Here is a 20,148-nt window from a genome sequence, read left to right on the forward strand (position 1 = left end):
ACACAAGCATAATAATTCAATAATTCAAAGCAGAGAAACACCAGATTCATTGTAGTAAAAAATGACAAGAATCAAAGAAGGGAGAGAGAGAGAGAGAGAGAGAGAGAGAGAGAGGAGAGGAGAGGAGAGGGGAGAGGAGAAGAGAGGGGAGAGAGAGAGAGGAGAGGAGAGGGGAGAGGAGAAGAGAGGGGAGAGAGAGGAGAGGAGAGGAGAGGAGAGGAGAGGAGAGGAGAGGAGAGGAGAGGAGAGGAGAGGAGAGGAGAGAGGAGAGAAAGAGACTCCTTAAAACAGAGAGAGGGACTGGAGCTTCAGCAGGTAGGGCGTTTGCCTTGCACATGGCCGACCTGGGTTCAATTCCCAGCATCCCATATGGTCCCCTGAGCACCGCCCGGGGTGATTCCTGAGTGCAGAGTCAGGAGTAACCCCTGTGCATCGCCAGGTGTGACCCAAAAAGAAAAAAAACAGAAACAGAGAAACATTCACTTATAAGGGAATCAGAGTTTCAAATGAAAACTATAAACAAAAGAATAGAATGATAGTTAACATTTTGAATAAAAAGAATATTCAACCAAGAACCTGTACCCTGCCATTGAAATATTCAGATGAACAAAATATGGGGGCATACTTGACCTCTAAATAAGATATGCAGCAATTACTAATTGGTATTATAAAAAACAAGGAGACCCCTCTTGGAAGTAGAGAGATTCATGGAGAGAAGAAATAAGGTAAATCACAGTCTGAGCTCTTGAGTGTCATGCTTTAAATTGAAAACAATTATAAAAATTCTTAAAATTGAAACTGCATGGTAACCTCAGAAAAAGCATACTCAGAAGAAAGGAACAAGAATGACAAATGGATGCTCATCATTACATAAAAGGCCACCATCAAAAATTAAGTGGAGAAAATAAAAAGCTAAAGGATCCAAGTCAAAGAGCAAAAACACACCAAAAGTCCCAATAAATGGCAGCAGTTCCTCATGCCAGTCAGTAATTTCCCTAAATTCCAGTGGATTGAATTTCAAAAGATACAGAATAACAGGGTGGATCAGGAAACAAAAAAAATTTTTTAAGGAAACAATCTTAAAAAAACTTGCCACCTATATAATTGAAGATCATTCAGAAAAAATAAATAGAATTTCTTTCATATAGCATCTATGAAGTCAACATTATCAAAAGAAGTCAGTTTTAGACTGATAAGTATATGAACATGTATACTAAGTTTCTCAACCAAATTTTAGAGAACAGAGTATAACAATATATACAAAGGTTTATATACCATGACCCTGTGGGATTAATTCATCCATTCATTCCAAGGATGGAAGGATGGTTCAACATATACAAACCAATCAGCATGATAGGCCATATTAACAAAAAGATAAAGTCATATGATCATATCAATAGACAGAGAAAGCTTTTTTAAAAGTTTATTTACTGATATCCTGTGATTTATAATACTCTTAATGACGTTTCCTACAGAGAAAGATGTTGACAATGTTCAACACCTACTAATAAAATTAATAAAAACAAAATTTTAAAAATAGGAACATACCTAGAGACAGTAAAGGACATATACAACAAACCGGAAACTAACATACTCAGTGGCAAAAAAGTTTTTCCCTCTGAAATCAGGCACAATGCAAGTTTGTCCACTTTTCAGCATTATTATTCATTAGTGTTGAAAGTCTTAGCTACTGTAATCATCACTGTCATCACTGTCATCCCGTTGCTCATCGATTTGTTCGAGCGGGCACCAGTAACGTCTCTCATTGAGAGACTTATTGTTACTGTTTTTGGCATATCCAACACGCGCAGGTAGCTTGCCAGGCTCTGCCGTGCGGGAGCTATTGCAATCAGGTAAGTAAAATAAACCAATGGTATGCAAATTGAAAAAAGTTGAGCTGAAAATGTTCACAAATTACACAATAGGACCCAATATTACTCTGTCTAAAAACTCCTAGTAACAATAAACCAGTATAATAAAGTAGGAGGTGATAAAATCAATATGCAAAAGTTGTTTATCTATTTTCCAAAGCTAAATTAGAAGAGAAAGAACCTTTTTTAAAATGCCATTCAAAGGTGTCCAACAATAGTAAGTGCCTAAGGCTTCAACATAATGATGTGAAAACTGGGAGTCACTCTTAAATAGAAGAAGACACTAGGAAAGAGAAGAATATTCTATATTCATGAGTTGAAATAAATAACATTTAAAAAATAACCATACAGTCCGAAGCAATAAATAAATTTAATGCAATACCTATCAAAATTCCAACATTTTCTTCAAACACTTAGAACAAATTCTTCTTGTTTTTGTATGGAATTATAAGTTTCCCAAATAAAACAGTACTGAGAAGAAGGTAAGTGATGACATTGCATTTCCTGATTTTTAGCTATATTATAAAACTATAGTATGGGACTGGAGCGATAGCACAGTGGGTAGGGCCTTGCACGCAGCCGACCTGGGTTTGATTCCCAGCATCCCATATGATTCCCCAAGCACCACTAGGAGTAATTCCTGAGTGCATGAGCCAGAAGAAGCCCCTATGCATTGCTGAGTATGACCCAAAAAGCAAAAAAAGTAACCAAAAACACCTATAGTAAAGAGAAGTAGATAAAAGTAGACTTCTAGACAAATGGAACCAAATTGAGTTGTTGGAAAAGTTAATGACAAAGGAGATAGTTATTTCAAGTGAAGGAAGGAAAGTCTCTTCAATGAAAGGTGTTGGGAAAACTAGATATCACGTGAAAAGTTAATTAAATGGGCACCCATTTCATACCAAGCACAAAGATCAATCCAAAATGGATTAAAGATTTTGATGTTAGAACCATTAAAATGCATCAAAGAAATATAGACAGAACTCTCCATTGTTATCAATGAAGATTGTTTCCTGAGATTGTTAGCAACTCAGAGATCTATCCAAAGAGAGAAATAAAGAAAACAAAGGGAAAAGTAAGCAAATTGCACTATATCAAACTAAAAAGTTTTTACACTGCAAAAGAAAATATGACTGAAATTAAAAGTCACCATAATGAATAGGAGAAAATATTTCCATATATTATATCTGACAAAAGATTAAAAACTAAGATTTATAAAAGTTTCAAAGCTGAACTACAACAAAGACCCCCTTTAGAAAATAAGGGAGAAAAAATGAACAGAAATGTCTTCCAATAAGGCATACAGATGACCAGTAGGCATAACTTTTCAACTCCTTTGGGGAAATATCAGGGAACATGTATTCATTGTTTTTAATTATCAGGCAAATGCAAATCAAAATGATGAGATATCACTTCACGCCAGTGAGAATGGTCTATGTCTATATTAAAAACAATGAAAGCCAGAGCTATAGTGCAGCTGGCGGGGCATTTGCTTTGCATGCGACCAACCCGGGTTTGATCCCTGGCATCCCATATGGTCCCCTGAGTACTTCCAGGAGTAATTACTGAGTGCCAAGCCAGGAATAACCCCTGAGCGTTGCTAGGTATGAACCAAAAAGTCTAATAATAAAAAATAAAAACAATAAAAGAATGGGTGCTGGCATGGATGGTGTGAAAAAGAGCCTCTCATTCACTGTTAGTGATAATGCCCTCTGTCTAGGCTTTTGTGGAAAATAGTTTGGAGAGTTATCAAAAAATTGAGATAACAAATTGGAATGCTCTGCCACAGAGGTGGAGTGAGGTGGGAGGGATGGGATAGGGGGGTGGGAGGGATACTGGGTTCATAAGTGGTGGAGAATGGACACTGGTGGAGGAACGGGCTCTCGAACATTGCATGAGGGTAAAACAAGCACGAAAATGTGTGAATCTGTAACTTTACCCTCACTGTGACTCACTAATTAAAAAATTAATAAATTATAATTTAAAAAGAGAAAAAATAACAAATCTTTAAAAAAAACTGATCTCATATAACCTAGATTCACTCCTTGGCATCTATCCCAACAATATTGAATCATAATGAAAAGAGATGTACATTTATTTTCACTACAGCCTATCTTTAGTTAACAGCCCAAATGTTGAATGACATATGAGTGGATAAAGCAGCTATGGTATCTATACATAGGTATTGAATATTGAATAGCTATAGGAAAAGATGAAAGTTTTCCTCTAGCTATAATGCAGATGGAATCTGAGAGGGGTATGTTAGTAAGTCATAGGAAGAAGGGAAAATACCAGATAACCTCTCTCATATGTGACAAATAATCAAAATAAGCAAATGGAAAATACTGATTGGTAACTCCCCTTGAATTTTGACAGCAAAGTTGAGGTTGTCTAGATGTTGCGGGAGGGGAGTTAGGGGCAGGAAAGGAAGAGGTAGCCTAAAGTGAATATAAAAGATTGTTGCTGCTGTTGGTGGTGCTGGTAATGCTCTGTGTACCATAAGCATCAATATTAATACTACTGCATCCATATTACTTCAAATATATATTTAAAATAAATATAATCATTAGCTGAATATATGGGAAAATAGTAAAGACAAATAGCAAGGACAAAAAGCATAATAAGGAATTGTGGACATCCTTGTTTTTAGAATATATGTAAGACATTTACAGATTGATATATTAACATTTTAATATTTTCATTCACTTTTTAGTATTTACACCTCTACTTTTTCTTTTTCTTTTTGCTTTTTGGGTCACACCTGGCGATGCACAGGGGTTACTCGTGGCTCTGCACTCAGGAATTACTCCTGGCGGTGCTCAGAGGACCACATGGGATGCTGGGAATCGAACCCAGGTTGGCCGCATGCAAGACAAACACCCTATCCGCTGTGCTATTGCTCCAGCCCCTGGACTTTACTTTCTGAAGGGTGGGAGTGAATCCCTCTGGAGCTCTGGCTCAGCATCCCTCAACAAGTGCTCCATGCCCCCTACCCCCCACAATCCCCCACCATCCCCACTCCCATCTTTCCTGGGTGTGCTGGGGTTGCTCTGTACTTTCCCCAATGACTATCATCTTTCCCCACATTTTTCAAACAACAAAGAGGATCAAAAGAGATTAGGTACCAGGGCTAATGCCCGAGCTGATCTTGCTGCTGGTGATGGCTTCTAGTTCTAGTTGCATGTTGAGTAATGAGTTTGCTTGGTTCAGAGGAATGCCTTAGCTGAGTCTTTTGAAGAGAATGTAGGTGCTCACTCTTCTAGAACAGGCTGGGCAGGACAGGGATTCGGTGAAGACAGAGGTCCCCCGAACTTCACAGACTATTTGGGTGGGGTGGCAAGTTCCCAACCATAAAATCCTTATTACTTCAATAATCCTAGACCCCTGCTTCCATTTATGGAGACTTTAAAACTGCTACATGAGAACAGAAATCTCCAAATGTGAGTTTGAGTTGTGACTCAACTCAACTCAACTCAACTCAACTCAACTCAACTCAACTCAACTCAATGCCTCCCCACGGTTGGGAGGAAGGCATCAGGCCTTCCTCCGTGTAAGTTCATTAGGAGAGCAGAGGTGAGATTGGGGTCCTGAACTCAAGGACCTACCTGAGGGAGCGCAGGAAACACAGGGCCCTCACGACCAGGCTTTCCCTGAACAGGGACCTGCTGTCAACATCAAAATGTTCGCAGAAGGAAAACTGGAAAGCAAAGACAAAAACCAAACATTTGATTACATCCAACAATAAAAGCATGAACTAACTGTATGTGTGGCAGGAGTCCTATTGGCCTTGGGATATGAGTTTTAAGAGTGGAGTGCAAGAATTGGGCTCCACATTCTCTTTTTTTCTTTTTTGTTCTCAATGGCGGTCCAGAGCTAAGAGAAGGAGTCAGAGGCACACAACCCTGAGGGGTGTTTCTGCCTTTTCCTCCTGTGCTCTCCCAGGGTGACCCCTATCTTCCCTTCCATGTAGTATCAGGTCTGTGGTCTCTGCAGGTAGCCTTTGTTTCCACATGCCCACTATGAAAGCAGGACCGCCAGAGGAGCTGAGATGAGACACTTGTCAGGTTCAGCTCTGCCCAGCCCCGTGCAATGGAGCAGGGAGGGACGAGATCATGGGTGCTCACCTCTAGGTGGCCTTGGGAGACAGTTGACTCTCAGTTTGTCAAGAGTACTTGGAGTGGGCAGACATCAGATTCCACTGGGAGGTAACCGCCAACATCTCAGCTCTCAGGGGAAACTCAGCTTCCCAGGAGAAGATGGCTCTGAAAGCACTTTGGAAAGGAAGCAACCGGGCCTCTGTGTATCTCTGGCCCTTGGCTTCTACTTGTGGGTTTTTGAGGCTGTCAGAGAAGAACATCCCCAAGGTGCCCCGCCTGGAGCCCTGTGTCAGTGTCTGTGCCATGACCTTCATTAACAGATGCCACTCTCCCGGATCCCCAGGTGTGAGGTGTTCCCTCACTGATGCTCAGCTCCAGAGCATTAGGGAAATGCTCACCAACCAATGGTGACTGTCTCTGCCTCTAGATTCAGTCTAAGAAGCAACCAATACTGCTGGGCCTGGTCTGGGGAAGGGAGCCGTCAAACAGGGACGTGAAGGGAAAGCCTTGGAGTGAAGTTGTGGGACACATTGTGAAGCTGTGAGTGTGAAATAATGGGAAGGGGGGCAGGCTTCAGGGCCCCCCTTCCAACACCCCCTCAGGTTACCAGGCCCAGCAGACCCTGTTCTGTTCCTCTCTACATCTCTGAATTTCCTGTCTTCTGCAGCACCTTGGAGCACTGTAAGAATGACCCTATGTTTGAGCACCTTCTTTGCATCGATCCAGTGTACAGTGTCTGTAAGAAATACAAACTCAAGTTTCATTATTGGCAGTGCCCAGCTGCCCCAGACAAATACACTTCACCTTCTGTATCCCCTTTCGCCTTCACATTTGACTATTTTCCTTTACTATTCCCTACCCACCCCTCCAGACCCTCTAGGATCCTGAGCCAGTGCCTGTTCCTCTCACCCAGCCTCCAACCCCACATCCCCCTCTTTCCCCCTCCCTCGCATTCTCCTAGCTCATCCTCTTATCCCTTTATGGGACCTAGTCTCCCCTTCTCCCCTTCATTGCTCTCCCCACCAAAAATTATTTGGGGAAAATTTTTGTCCTTCCTCACTCCCCCTCCTACTGTTGGCTTGCCTCAGTTTTCTCTGATCTCCCATCTGAAATAGCCTAACATCCCCAAAGGAGCAATTTCCTGAAACCCTCCCCTGCAATCTCGTCCATATCCCAGCCTTTTTCTCCTTTGGAGGCTCCTGCCCAGATCTCCTGTTCTCTGTCCATCCCCCCTCTGGATCCTTATCTCCCAAGAAATTCAAATGATGTCCTCCAAACACCCCCGCCCAGGAAGGGGGTGGGCAATACAGTCTACCAGTGAACCCAGTAAATGAGCACAATCTCCTGAAGGAGTGAGGTAGCAGGGGAAAAGACAGGGGGCAAGAAAGGGAACACCTGGCGCTTTCTCAGATCACCAGAATGATGAAGCATTGCCATTGTGAACACCCCTGCTTTTCCACCTCCACCCTGATACTCAGAGGCCCAGGTCCTCTGTAGGGAATAGCTTCCTGAGCATTTGGCCCTGAGACAGAGCGATCCCTCATCAATTGTCTCTCGAACAAACCATTCTTGTCCCCAAACAAAGAGGTTTGATACTCAGCAGGAAAGCTCGTGGGTCAGAGGCAAAGTCTTTGGATTCTGGAACAGGAACAAGAAGCCTCAGAGCCCATGTGCAAAGACAGACACTCACTGAGGTCCTTATGGCATTGGGAACTCTGAAAATTGAGTTGCCAATGCCCTACAGGAGAGGCCAGGGCAGGCACAGGCCATCCAACTCAGGTGTCCTGAGGGGCCCCTGTTGCTCCCTAATGACTGGCATGAATCCTGAGATTGAGGCCAACAGAAGGCCTAGAAAGGTCACATTCAGTTGCATCCTTGAAGATGAGAGTTCCTTCTTCTCACCAGCCAATTTCACCAGTCAACATACCCAGCAGTCGTCCCTGTTGGCCAGAGTTGTCCAGGCACTGAAAACAGGTGCACACTCAACCCAGTTCCTAAACTCTCTCTCCCCCAATGCATACTGAAGAATACCATAAAAATATTTTATCTGCTGTGTTGGGGGTGTGGGGTTGGAGTCACTAGGAGCTTGAGCTTAGGGAAAGGAAGGAGCTGGTTCAGCTCTTAGAAGGGGGACCAGTTCCCTGGAGCTTATCGGAAAACAGGAGAAAACATGTGCCACTTGCCTCAGTTGTTACCATGTAAGCAGTTGCAGCAGATTTTAGTGTTCCCAAAAATGCAGAGCAACCCAACTTCTCCTCATAGGAAATTTTCTTACCATTCGAGAAACAGGGGAGGAGGGTGTCCCTGAAGAAGATCAAGGACCAGTATATGAGTGTCCTTAGGGATTGGGGTGCTGGAGAAACACAGGTGCTAGAATTAAAGCCCAACTTATTACATATTGGGACCTTGGGGATGTTCCTAATGTATCCAAGCCTCAGTTTTTTTTCTTTGTGAAAAGTAGAACCAGGGTTTGGGGGCAGAGCACATTAGACAACCCGTTATCTGGATTGGGATTACCCAAAAAGAAGTTGAGAGACGGAGACTGATGGTCTTTTTGGGGAGAAGGGCGCATCATAGGAAATACTTCTTAGCTAGAGGATGAGAGATGACAAGATGCAAGACCGATTTATCTAGCAAGTGAGGTGCCCTGGGAACTCCTGGCACCCTCTCAGAGTGATCTTAACTGAGGGGTGAGGGAACTGGGGTAGTTCCCCCTTGACCCTCATCAACTCCTGATGGATTCTATTCCTAGGGCACTGTTATTCCTCAGCACTCCTTGGGGACACCATATGCACTGCTGCGGATTAATCCCAGGTCAGCCTGGTGCAAGGCAAGTGGCCCACCCACTGTTCTATCTCTCCAGCCCCTTCACAATTTTTTTTTTTTTTACAAAGACTTCACCACCTTCATACCATCATTTACCTCCAAGCTCAGAAGGGAAGATTTTGAGATGTGTTTCTTTGGGACTTAACCTAAAAAAAAAAAAAAAGAAAGAAAAAAATACACCCCAAAACCACCAAAAGTGTATTATCTGGTTTCCCACCATTTTAGCTTCTTGAGACCCACATTTAGTTTTGACGTTTTTCTCGTAGAAAACACCATTCATCCTTCACTTCCCGTTGACCATGGCATATTCCTCTCAGAGGCCCATCCAACAGACAGGCAGTGAAGAGGTGCAGCTGACTCAGCAAAGGAGCCGAGACTTAGTGGCCTCAGAGCCAAACTGCGGGCTGCGTGGCCCAGAGACAAATACACCTGCGTGGCTCCCTAGTCTTAGAAAACGGCAGTCCCTTAGATTGGCGTGGAAAGAAAAGGGAGAGCTAATTCTAGGGTGTGCACTAGGATGAAGGGGTGCAGAAGGAGGCGGACACTCCTTCCAGGGAGTTACCTGGGCTGAGCGAAGCGCCCCCAGATGAATGAGAGACGTACATTGCGCCAACGCCGTCTGGGCTGTGCTGGACCCGAGGTAGTGCATGCAGAGTTTCGGTTATTGCTGGAGGGTTCCGAGAGGCCGTTCCCGAGGCCAGGACCGTTAACGCTCTCAGCGCCACATCCGGTAGATTGAGGGTAATGTTCAACTGCGGACTAAGGCAAGCGGAAGCCGTTAGTGTTTCCCTGATTTTGCTTCACTCATGTCTCTGCTATTAATAGTTTAAGAGATGTGCTGGAATATTTTGGTGCTCCCATAGAACAAAAAAAGTAGTTGAAAAGTGAAGAGAAGAAAACGAGGTGTTTTCATTACCTGCAATCAGTTTTGGGGACCAATGGCCTGTGATTTAAGACATAACAGACCAATAATAATAATAATAATAATAATAATAATAATAAACACTGTGATTTAAGCAATGGGGTGGGGGAGGGGAGAATGCTGCCTTTGTGCAAAATTTGGCTTTGTGTCACTCCCAGATCCAAGGGGTTATGTAAAAGCAGACACTGAAAAATGAAAAAATGATGGCTCCTTTAACTTGAACAACGGCGTTGACGATGTGGGACAAAGGCAGTCTTTGGGGACTATCCCACTGAGTTTGGCACCAGGTCCATTTTCAAGTTCAGTCGCACCACTACAGCCGACTGACTGCTCCCTTGTCTTTCTTTGCATTCTGATGTGGTTCCTACTGCAACAACTGACGTGGAAAAGGAGCACTCAGGTTGCTAGTAAGACAAATTTTTGTGCTAGTTAAACAATCCAGATGAGCAAAACTATTCCAAACATGTTGAGTGTTCTGAAAGATAAGGCTGATTTTAAATTCACCTGGAGGTAGATCCATTCATTAAGAAAATACAAAATTCACCCTGAGACCCATGTTTGTCATAGCCATGCTCTTGAAAGAGGAAGCCTATTTTTAACATTTAAAGAAGACCTATTGCCTGTTTTCCTCAAACTTTTCCAGGAAATTGAAAAAACAGGAACTCTCCCAAACAGTTTCTATGAAGCACATATCTCCCTAATACCAAAAGCAAACAAAGACACCACTAAGAAAGAAAATTACAGACCAATTTCCCTGATGAACACCGATGCGAAGATCCTCAACAAAATACTAGCAAATAGGATCCAACAACTCATCAAAAAGATCATACATCACGACCAAGTGGGATTCATCCCAGGGATGCAAGGATGGTTTAACATTCGGAAATCAATCAACATAATCCAGCATATCAACAAAAGTAAAGACAAAAACCATATGATCATATCAATAGATGCAGAGAAAGCATTTGACAAGATCCAACATCCTTTCATGATGAAAACCCTCGCCAAAATGGGGTTTGGAGGAACTTTCCTCAAGATAGTCGAAGCCATCTATCACAAGCCTACGGCAAGCATAATCCTCAATGGGGAAAAACTAAGGGCCTTTCCTCTGAGATTGGGCACAAGACAAGGATGCCCACTCTCACCACTCCTCTTCAATATAGTACTGGAAGTACTTGCGATAGCTATTAGACAAGAAAAAGAGATTAAGGGCATCCAGATAGGAAGGGAAGAAATCAAACTCTCACTATTTGCAGACGACATGATACTATATCTAGAGAAGCCTAAAACCTCTACTAAGAAACTCTTAGAAACAATAGACTTATACAGTAAAGTTGCAGGCTACAAAATCAATACCCAAAAATCCATGGCCTTCATATATGCAAACAATGAGGCAGAGGAAAGGGACATGAAAAAAGCAATCCCATTCACAATCGTGCCCCAGAAAATCAAGTACCTCGGAATCAGCTTAACCAAGGAAGTAAAAGACCTTTACAAAGAAAACTACAAAACGCTACTCCATGAAATCAAAGAGGACATGAGGAAATGGAAACATATACCCTACTCATGGATAGGGAGAATCAATGTTGTCAAAATGGCAATACTCCCTAAAGCATTATACAGATTCAATGCGATCCCTATAAGTATACCCATGACATTCTTCAAAGAAATGGATCAAGCAATCCTAAAATTCATATGGAATAACAAACGTCCAAGGATAGCTAAAACAATTCTTGGGAAAAAGATGATGGGAGGCATCACCCTCCCCAACCTCAATCTTTACTACAAAGCAGTAACAATTAAAACAGCATGGTACTGGAACAAAGGCAGAGCCGTAGACCAATGGAACAGGGTGGAATATCCCTACACACAACCCCAAATGTATGATCATCTAATCTTTGATAAGGGAGCAAGAGATGTGAAGTGGAGCAAGGAAAGCCTCTTTAACAAATGGTGCTGGCACAACTGGACAACCACATGCAAAAAAATGGGTTTAGACCTTGACCTGACACCATGCACAAAAGTCAGATCAAAATGGATTAAAGACCTCAACATTAGACCACAAACCATAAGGTACATTGAAGACAAGGTCGGCGAAACCCTCCACGATATTGAAGATAAAGGTATCTTCAAAGGTGACACGGAACTAAGCAATCTAGTAAAAACAGAGATCAACAAATGGGACTACATTAAACTAAAAAGCTTCTGCACCGCAAGAGATACAGTGACCAGAATACAAAGACTATCCACAGAATGGGAAAGGATATTTACACAATACCCATCAGATAAGGGGTTGATATCAATGGTATATAAAGCACTGGTTGAACTCTACAAGAAGAAAACATCCAACCCCATCAAAAAATGGGGCGAAGAAATGAACAGAAACTTTACCAAGGAAGAAATACGAATGGCCAAAAGGCACATGAAAAAGTGCTCTGCATCACTAATCATCAGAGAGATGCAGATCAAAACAACCATGAGATACCACCTCACACCACAGAGACTGGCACACATCCAAAAGAACAAAAGCAACCGCTGTTGGAGAGGATGTGGGGAGAAAGGGACCCTTCTACACTGCTGGTGGGAATGCCGGCTAGTTCAGCCCTTTTGGAAAACAGTATGGACGATTCTCAGAAAACTAGAGGTTGAGCTCCCATTTGACCCAGCAATACCACTGCTGGGAATATATCCCAGAGAGGCAAAAAAGTACAATCGAAACAACATCTGCACATGTATGTTCATCGCAGCACTGTTTACAATAGCCAGAATCTGGAAAAAACCCGAATGCCCCAAAACGGATGACTGGTTGAGGAAACTTTGGTACATCTATACAATGGAATACTATGCAGCTGTTAGAAAAAAGGAAGTCAAGAATTTTGTAGTTAAGTGGATGGGCATGAAAAGTTTCATGCTGAGTGAAATGAGTCAGAAAGAGAGAGACAGACATAGAAAGACTGCACTCATCTATGGTATATAGAATATCAGAGTGGGAGACTAATACCCAAGAACCGTAGAAATAAGTACCAGGAGGTTGACCCCATGGCTTCGCGGCTGGCCTCACGTTCCGGGGAAAGGGCAACTCAGAGAAGCGATCACCAACTACATTGTAGTTGAAGGCCATGTGGGGGAAGGGAGTTGCGGGCTGAATGAGGGCTAGAGACTGAGCACAGCGGCCACTCAACACCTTTATTGCAAACCACAACAGCTAATTAGAGAGAGAGAACAGAAGGGAATGCCCTGCCACAGTGGCAGGGTGGGGTGGGGGGGAGATGGGAGTGGGGAGGGTGGGAGGGACACCGGGTTTACGGGTGGTGGAGAATGGGCACTGGTGAAGGGATGGGTTCCCGAACTTTGTATGAGGGAAGTATAAGCACAAAAGTGTATAAATCTGTAACTGTACCCTCACGGTGATTCTCTAATTAAAAATAAATAAATTATAAAAAAAATAAATTAAATAAAATAAAAAAATATTTATTTTCTGCTCTACTCTAGAGCTGGTTTTATTTATTTATTTATTTATTTATTTATTTATTTATTTTTCAACCTATGGGCAGTCTTTTTTTTGGGGGGGTCACACCCAGTGATGTACAGGGGTTACTCCTGGCTTTGCACTTAGGAATTATCCCTGGCAGTGCTCTGGGGACCATATGAAATACTGGGAATTGAACCTGGGTCAGCCGTGTGCAAAGCAAATGCCCTACCCACTGTGCTATCACTCCAGCCCCAAGAGCTGGTTTTGTTTTTGTTTTTAATTAATTTTAACTTTAAAACACCATTATTTACAAAGTTGTTCATTATGCAGTGGTTTCAAGCATTTAGTATTCCAACACCAGTGTGACCTTCCCTCCACCAATATCCCTAGTTTCTCTCCCGATCCCAACCTGCCCCCTTTGGTACTTAACACATTTACTTTATATTGATAATTACAACAAAACTTCTAGAACTGGCAAATAGAATGATCAGAAAATAAACCAGGAAGGGTCAATTAGTGATTGCTATATGATTTTAATCTATGTAAGCAAGAAAATTAAAACCATTATGTTTTACTATTTAAAATTTTTTTTTTTGCTTTCTGCATCACACCTGGTGATACTCAGGGGTTACTCCAGGCTCTGCAGGAGTAACTACTCTGCAGGAGTAAATACTTCAGGAATTACTCCTGGTGATGCTCAGGAGTCATATGGGATTCCAGGATTGAACCTAGGTTGGCTATGTGCAAGGCAAGTGCCATACCCACTATACTATTACTCCAGCCCCAATTAAAACCACTTAATATAATAAAATGCCTATTCTAATTTACATATGTACGTTTTCAACTCTGGAATCTAAAGTCTATTACATAAAATTTTACTTTATACTTGGATCTCTTGGGCTGGAGCGATAGCACAGCGGGTAGGGCATTTGCCTTGCATGCAGCCAACCCAAGTTCGATTCCTCTGTCCCTTGGAGAGCCTGATTCCTTGGAGAGCCTGACAAGAGCCTGACAAGCTACCAAGAGTATCCCGCCTGCATGACAGAGCCTGGCAAGCTACCTGTGGCGTATTCAATATGCCAAAAACAGCAACAACAAGTCTCACAATGGAGATGTTACTGGTGCCTTCTTGATCAAATTGATGAACAACAGGACAACAGTGCTACAGTGCTACTTGGATCTCATTATAGTAATAATTATGTCTTGTCATTCTGTGTTAATATACTTTGGAGTTTACGTGGAATAGCTAAGGCTTACATATGTAATCCCCCCCATACACTTTATGTAAACATTGCGGTTTACAAAGTTGTTCATGATTGTTTGTTACAGGCAATCAATATTCCAACACCAATCCCACCACCATTATACCTTCCCTCCACCATTATCTCAAATTTTTTCAACCACCCTTTAAGCCTGCGCCCATAGCAGGCCCTCAATAATTTTATGTTCCTTGTTATCAATAATTTGCCAACAGAATGATCAAAAATGTTTCCTTAGAAGAAAGTTAGTGAAAATTGATGGTTGTATCTCACCATGGAGCCATTAAGTCCTTGTATAAGAAAGAGACTATTGAGATGTTGTTACAGGTTGAGCCTTCTGTGTCTATGTTCTGCTAATTGAGATTGGTTGTCTTCTACATTACATCCCATTCAGTCTGGTGTGCTGTTACTAATTTATCAGTGTTGTAGAGTTTGAAATTAGCACAGCTGCATACTCCAGGAAGTCCAGGCTTTTAAACGGAGTGATACAACTGGAGTTAAATTTTTAACCGGGTGGTGGCTTTGGGGTGTGTGCAGGACTGCTGGGATTTATGGAAGTACAAGGAAATGGGAGGGAGGAGGTAGCCTATCCTGACCCCGTGACGACTGGGGATTTCTGTCACATACCTGAATTATTCAGCAGGTTAATTTCTGAGTAAGTCTTGTCCAAAGGCAGTGGGGGGCATGGTGATGATTGTGGAGTGTGGGAACTATCAGCTGCCAGGGCTCTGTTTATGCAGGCACTGGGATGGCCCACCCCCACGCCGGGGTGCCCCAGACAACTCAGCCATGTTGAGCTATGAACAGGTACCGGGAGAATCTTCTGCAACATGTTGATCTCTTTTGAGATTTATTTGGGTCTATTTCCAGATTTTTTTGATATGTGCCATTCTCACAAGTGTGAGATGGTGTCTCGCTATTGTTTTGACTTATGTTTCTTTAATTATGTATGACAATGAGCACTTTTGCATAAGCCTGCTGGCCATATGCGTATCTTGTGGCTAGTCCTCTCTAAACAGAAGAGAAAAAATAGAAACTTTTGCTGAGGATGGGCCCTGGCTGATGGGATCTGCTCCCCAGAGAAGTCTAATACCCCTGTGCCTAGAACCATTCCACGTGGGGCAGGAGCAGCTTTTCCATTCCAGGCAGGTTCCAGAAAAAGACTGTTAGGATTAGTGATGAGTGTGCCAAGGTTTATTAGGCCCTTGAGGGAAGGTCCTAGGAAGGGAGGGGAAGAAACAGGGTGGGCAGTTGGAGACCTGGAACCTCCCACAAGAGTCTCACTAGACGCTTTTCACTAGCCTAGGAGAACCCCTGAAGACTGAGCACCCAGCACAGCTGCCAGCATGACTGGGTCTTTATGCCCCACACTGGGCATCACCAGAGCAAGCCCCAGGAAGGGAGTGAGGCTTTGAGCCAGGCAGCTCTCTTCAGCTGGAGATGCAGAATTCAGACCTGGGGTCAGGGGTGAGGGCAGCTCAGGATGAATGGGGACGATGTGCGGGAGAAGCAGAAGTAGTTGAGAGTCTTGTGATCTATCCTAGTGGAATTTAGTTCTCTTTAGCAACTCAAGATGTCCTCAGGAGGCTTTCAGAATGGGTTGGAATTGTAGCTATGTGGAGGCTCCTTCCCCGTCTTGGAGTAAAAGGCAGACTAGGAAGTGATTCATTCCTGAGATGAAGCAGGGGCAGCTGACTCAGGGCCACAGACCCTCACCCCCCACCCTGCCACCAGCTGAATCTGCCAGCACCTGACTTCCTTTAACCAGGGAGGTGCCGAGCCTTCCTTGGCTGGCTTCTGGCTCTCAGAAAGGAGCCCGTGGAAGTGAAAGGAGAATAAACCTGCCTGTCAGACATATCTATTCCAGAATTACATAATGTGAGGATCACATTAACAATGGACCATGGCTAGGCGTTATTGATTTTTTTTCCCAAGTAGTGAACATTAGCTTGGGAAAGAGTAAAATTCACAACCTCCCTTGCTTGGGGCCAAAGAAGATGTACAGTAACTTAGGAAGCCAGCAATTTGCAAGACTGTGAGCTTCTCTTTAGCATCTGGGCACCGCAAGAGGGAGATCATCATCCTTATCCCCTGGCCCCTGCCAGAAAGATCTCAGACCCCAGGGAGTCAGAAAGACTGTGGAAGCGGCAGGACCACGACTCAGTCTCTCCTTCAGAGAGTCAGAAAGAGTCCTGGAGTGTCCAGAGCACCACACCTAAAATGTCACCTTCCCCAGCCCCACAAACCCAACCATAGCACCTCCAGGGACAAGGGGGGAGAGGGTTGGGGGGGGCGGGGCTGCGGGGGAGGGGAAGAAGTGGGATTTCGAATGTAGCTCAGTGGTAAGGTAAACACTTGCCTTGCATGTGTGAGATCCTGAATTCAATCCCCCACAGACCTAAAAATAAAACACATCCAAGAAAGACCTGTGGAAAGGGTCCTGTTTCTTTGTTGTGATGAGAACATCACAACAAAGAAACGTGAACATCACAACGTGAAGTTTAAAGAAACAGACAATCTGATTTTATCCCCCACTGCCACAGTTCTCACTCCTGAGCCCTGGGAGGGCTGAGGAACCTGAACCGTTGCTGGGCTGCCTGCACGAGACCAGGTACAGTGGGTCCTGGCTGGACCCAGTCCCACCTCACTAACCAGTTCCCAAGCAATGCCAACCAGGTCTACACTCTGAAGACTATAGCCATAGGACAATATCAAGTAGGTTCTCAAAAGTGGGGTGCAAGGGAAGAGGGGAAGCAGCTCTTAAAATTGTTATAAAGGCATTTAAAGTGGTTTTTCTATGGGACCTGAAAATTTTGTTCTTCTGAGAAGTGGGAGAAATCTAAACAGAGGACCTCACAGACAGGATAATGTGGATACTAGGAGTGACAATAGCCTTCTAATGGTTAACTGTTTGCTCCCTGAGAAGTTATATTAACCCCCCGCCCGAGGTGGGGCTGGGGGTAAGGTCCCAGGGATGGAATCCAGGGCTTCCTACATGCAGAGGATAGGGTCTCCCACAGAGCAATTTCCAGCCACCACTGGAACAAATCTAATCTACAGCAAAGTATCTTAGGTTGTAAAGCGAGCCTTTGAGATGTGCTTAAAGCTTACACAGAGAAGGAAATCTACATGCCTTTCTAAAGAAGCTGTTTCCATAAAAGTGAGACACAGCTCAGAAGAACCCCTGATTTTATTTCTTCACTTCACTTGGTATTTTGCAGAGATTGAGCTTGGGACAGTGGGTAAAAAAGATAAATCCCCATAAAACTGTGCCTACTGGGACAAGAGAGGATAGGATTGAGGGATGGGGAGGGTGATGTTTGGGGAGGACTGTGATGAAAAGTAACAAACAGGTGAGAAGCCAGAAATGAGCCTTTCTCTTTGGAGATCCCCTCCCACCTATTCCAAGGGAAACATTTTGTAATTACTGGATTCCTTCTCCTAAGCCAAATAAAGAAACGGCTACATACGCATCTCTGGAGGAAAATGTCTGTATTAAAAGCCAAAAAGAAAAATCCCACAGAAGTACAAGAAGAAAACGCCCACCAGGTCACATCACCAGATAGATCGACTAGGAAAAGGTTCATCAAGTTCATTGCAGCGGTATTAATAGTCGTGTCAAATCCATCCCATGCCCCCCCTTTTAAAATAAATTAAAAAAAAAACAACGAACTTCAAATACAACTGTTCGGATACAAAGAGCTTCTCTTACTACAGCAATAGCAATTTAATTTTTTTGTTTTACTAAAACTTTCATTTAAAACAGTTATTAAATATATAAAACAAATACACAGGATTTGGTCATTTTCTGCCATGAATATAGGGCACGTGGGTGCGAGGGGTGGGTGGGGGGTGCGGGAGGATGCATTGGAGGAGAAAGGGCCCCTTTGTCACTCTCTGTCTTCCAGGTGTGGAGCCACCCTCAAGTGCAAAGGCTTTTTGCAACTGCTCCCCAGGGAAAACCTGCAGCCGCGCAGCTCCAATCTTTTGCAAACACGACGGCGCCTCCCCGGCTGCCCCCTCCCGGGAAGAACTAACGGTCACTACAGCACGAAGCACACCGGCCGAGCGTCCCGGCGGGAAAGGCACCCGAGAGCGCGGAGGGCACGGGGCGGACGCAGGGCGGCGCGGAGCGGGTCACTTGGTGGCCGCCCCCGAGGTGACGGCGGCGGCGGCGGCGGCAGCGGCGGCGGCGGCAGCGGCGGCGGCCGCAGTGGTCCCCGCGGGCACGGCGGCGGGCACGGCGGCGGGGGCGGCGGCGGCGGCGGCGGCGGCGCTGGCGCTGCTGGCGGTGGTCCGGCGCTGCTCCATGCCGTTGGGCAGGAAGCCGGCGATGATGGGCACCGGCCAGATGAGGGCGGCCACGCTCCACACGACGATGACCAGGGTCATGAAGCAGGCCACCAGCGTGGACTCGATGGGCTTGCGGTTCAGCCTCCAGCCCGGCTCGCCCTGCAGCTCCTCCAGGCTGAAGTCCAGGCAGCAGAAGTGCAGCGGCTCGCCCTGCAGCCACAGCGGCCCGGGGGGCTCGGCGGCGGGGTAGGCGGGCAGCGCGGTGGGCGCGCCGGCGGCCCGGAGGCGGCCGGGGCCCCGGCGGCCGCGCACCCAGCCGCAGCCCACGCAGAGGCGCAGGTCCTGCTGCGCGCCGCCCGCCGCCAGCCCCAGGTGCTCGATGAGCAGCGGCGGCCCGACGCGGTGGAAGGCGGCGGCGAAGAAGGCGCGGCCGTGCGCGTTGGTGGAGAAGAGCAGCAGGTCGCACTGGAAGCCCCGCGGGCGGCCCCAGCGCACGAGCAGCGAGCTGAGCATCTGCCGCTGCACGCTGATGTTGCACGGCGCCGCCGCCGCCGCCTCCTCGGGGCCCGGCCGCTCGGGCACGCCGGGCGCCGCGGGGGCCAGCAGCCGCGGGCCGGCGGGCTCGCCCGCGGACGACGCGTTGGCCGAGCCGTTGGGGGCCGTCCCGGGCAGGTCGGGCGCGCCCGCCAGCCCGCCGCGGGCCGGGGGCAGCAGCGGGCAGGCGGCGGCCAGCAGCGCGGCGAGCAGGGGCAGCATGGCCTGCGGCGGGCGCCTACGCGCGCGGGGCCGGCGGCGGCTGCATAGCGCGCGGGCCCGGGGCGCGGACGGCTGGCACGGCGGGCACGGCGGGCGGGAGCTCCGGGTGGCCGGGCGGAGCGCGGGGCAGCGCCGGGCACCCGCCGGGCCGCGGGGGCGGCGGCCGAGGAAGCCGGCGGGGCGAGCGGGAGTCCCTCTGGGCTCGGCGGCGCCCGGGCTTCCCCGCCGCCCCGACGCAGGGGCGCTCGGACCGCGCGGGCTGGCTGTGCGGGGCCCGGCGCTCGCCCCGAGCAGGAATCCCCGGCTCGGCTCCGCCTCCCGCGCGCCCCGCCCCGGCCCGCCCTCCGCCCGCCTCGGAGACTCGGGGGGAGGCGGGGTTGCACGCGCCGCGCGGGGAGAGGACTCCCGAGGCACCTGATGCGGGCTGGGGTGCGCGGCGCGGCGCTGCCGCTCGGAGCCCCACGCGGAGCGCGCATCCGCGGCTCGTCGGGGCGGGGGCTTGGCCTTTGCGGGCGAAGGGAGCTGACTCGTTCCCTGGGAGAATTGCGGGGGCTCCCGAATCATCCCTGGGTCAGGTTTAGCCCCTGGTCAGGTCTCAGGGGAGCCTGAGATACACCCCTTGGGATCTCACCAGAGCCCCCGTTCGCTTTAC

The 20,148-nt window shown here is 46.4% G+C and overlaps 1 protein-coding gene across 1 annotated transcript; it reads right to left on the reverse strand.

The window, feature by feature from the left end:
* Positions 1-18,439: 18,439 nt before the first annotated feature.
* Positions 18,440-19,841, reverse strand: TMEM158 (transmembrane protein 158). Its single transcript, XM_055135782.1, has one exon. The coding sequence runs from the start codon at positions 19,494-19,496 to the stop codon at positions 18,585-18,587; it is 912 nt and encodes a 303-aa protein (XP_054991757.1). The 5' UTR covers positions 19,497-19,841; the 3' UTR covers positions 18,440-18,584.
* Positions 19,842-20,148: the final 307 nt, after the last annotated feature.

The sequence above is a fragment of the Sorex araneus genome, chromosome 4 (assembly GCF_027595985.1).
Source record: "Sorex araneus isolate mSorAra2 chromosome 4, mSorAra2.pri, whole genome shotgun sequence".
Taxonomy (NCBI): Eukaryota; Metazoa; Chordata; class Mammalia; order Eulipotyphla; family Soricidae; genus Sorex; species Sorex araneus.

Bases quoted from the DNA above. Each gene is read 5' to 3' on its own strand.
- TMEM158 (XM_055135782.1), bottom strand. From the start codon at position 19,496: ATGCTGCCCCTGCTCGCCGCGCTGCTGGCCGCCGCCTGCCCGCTGCTG.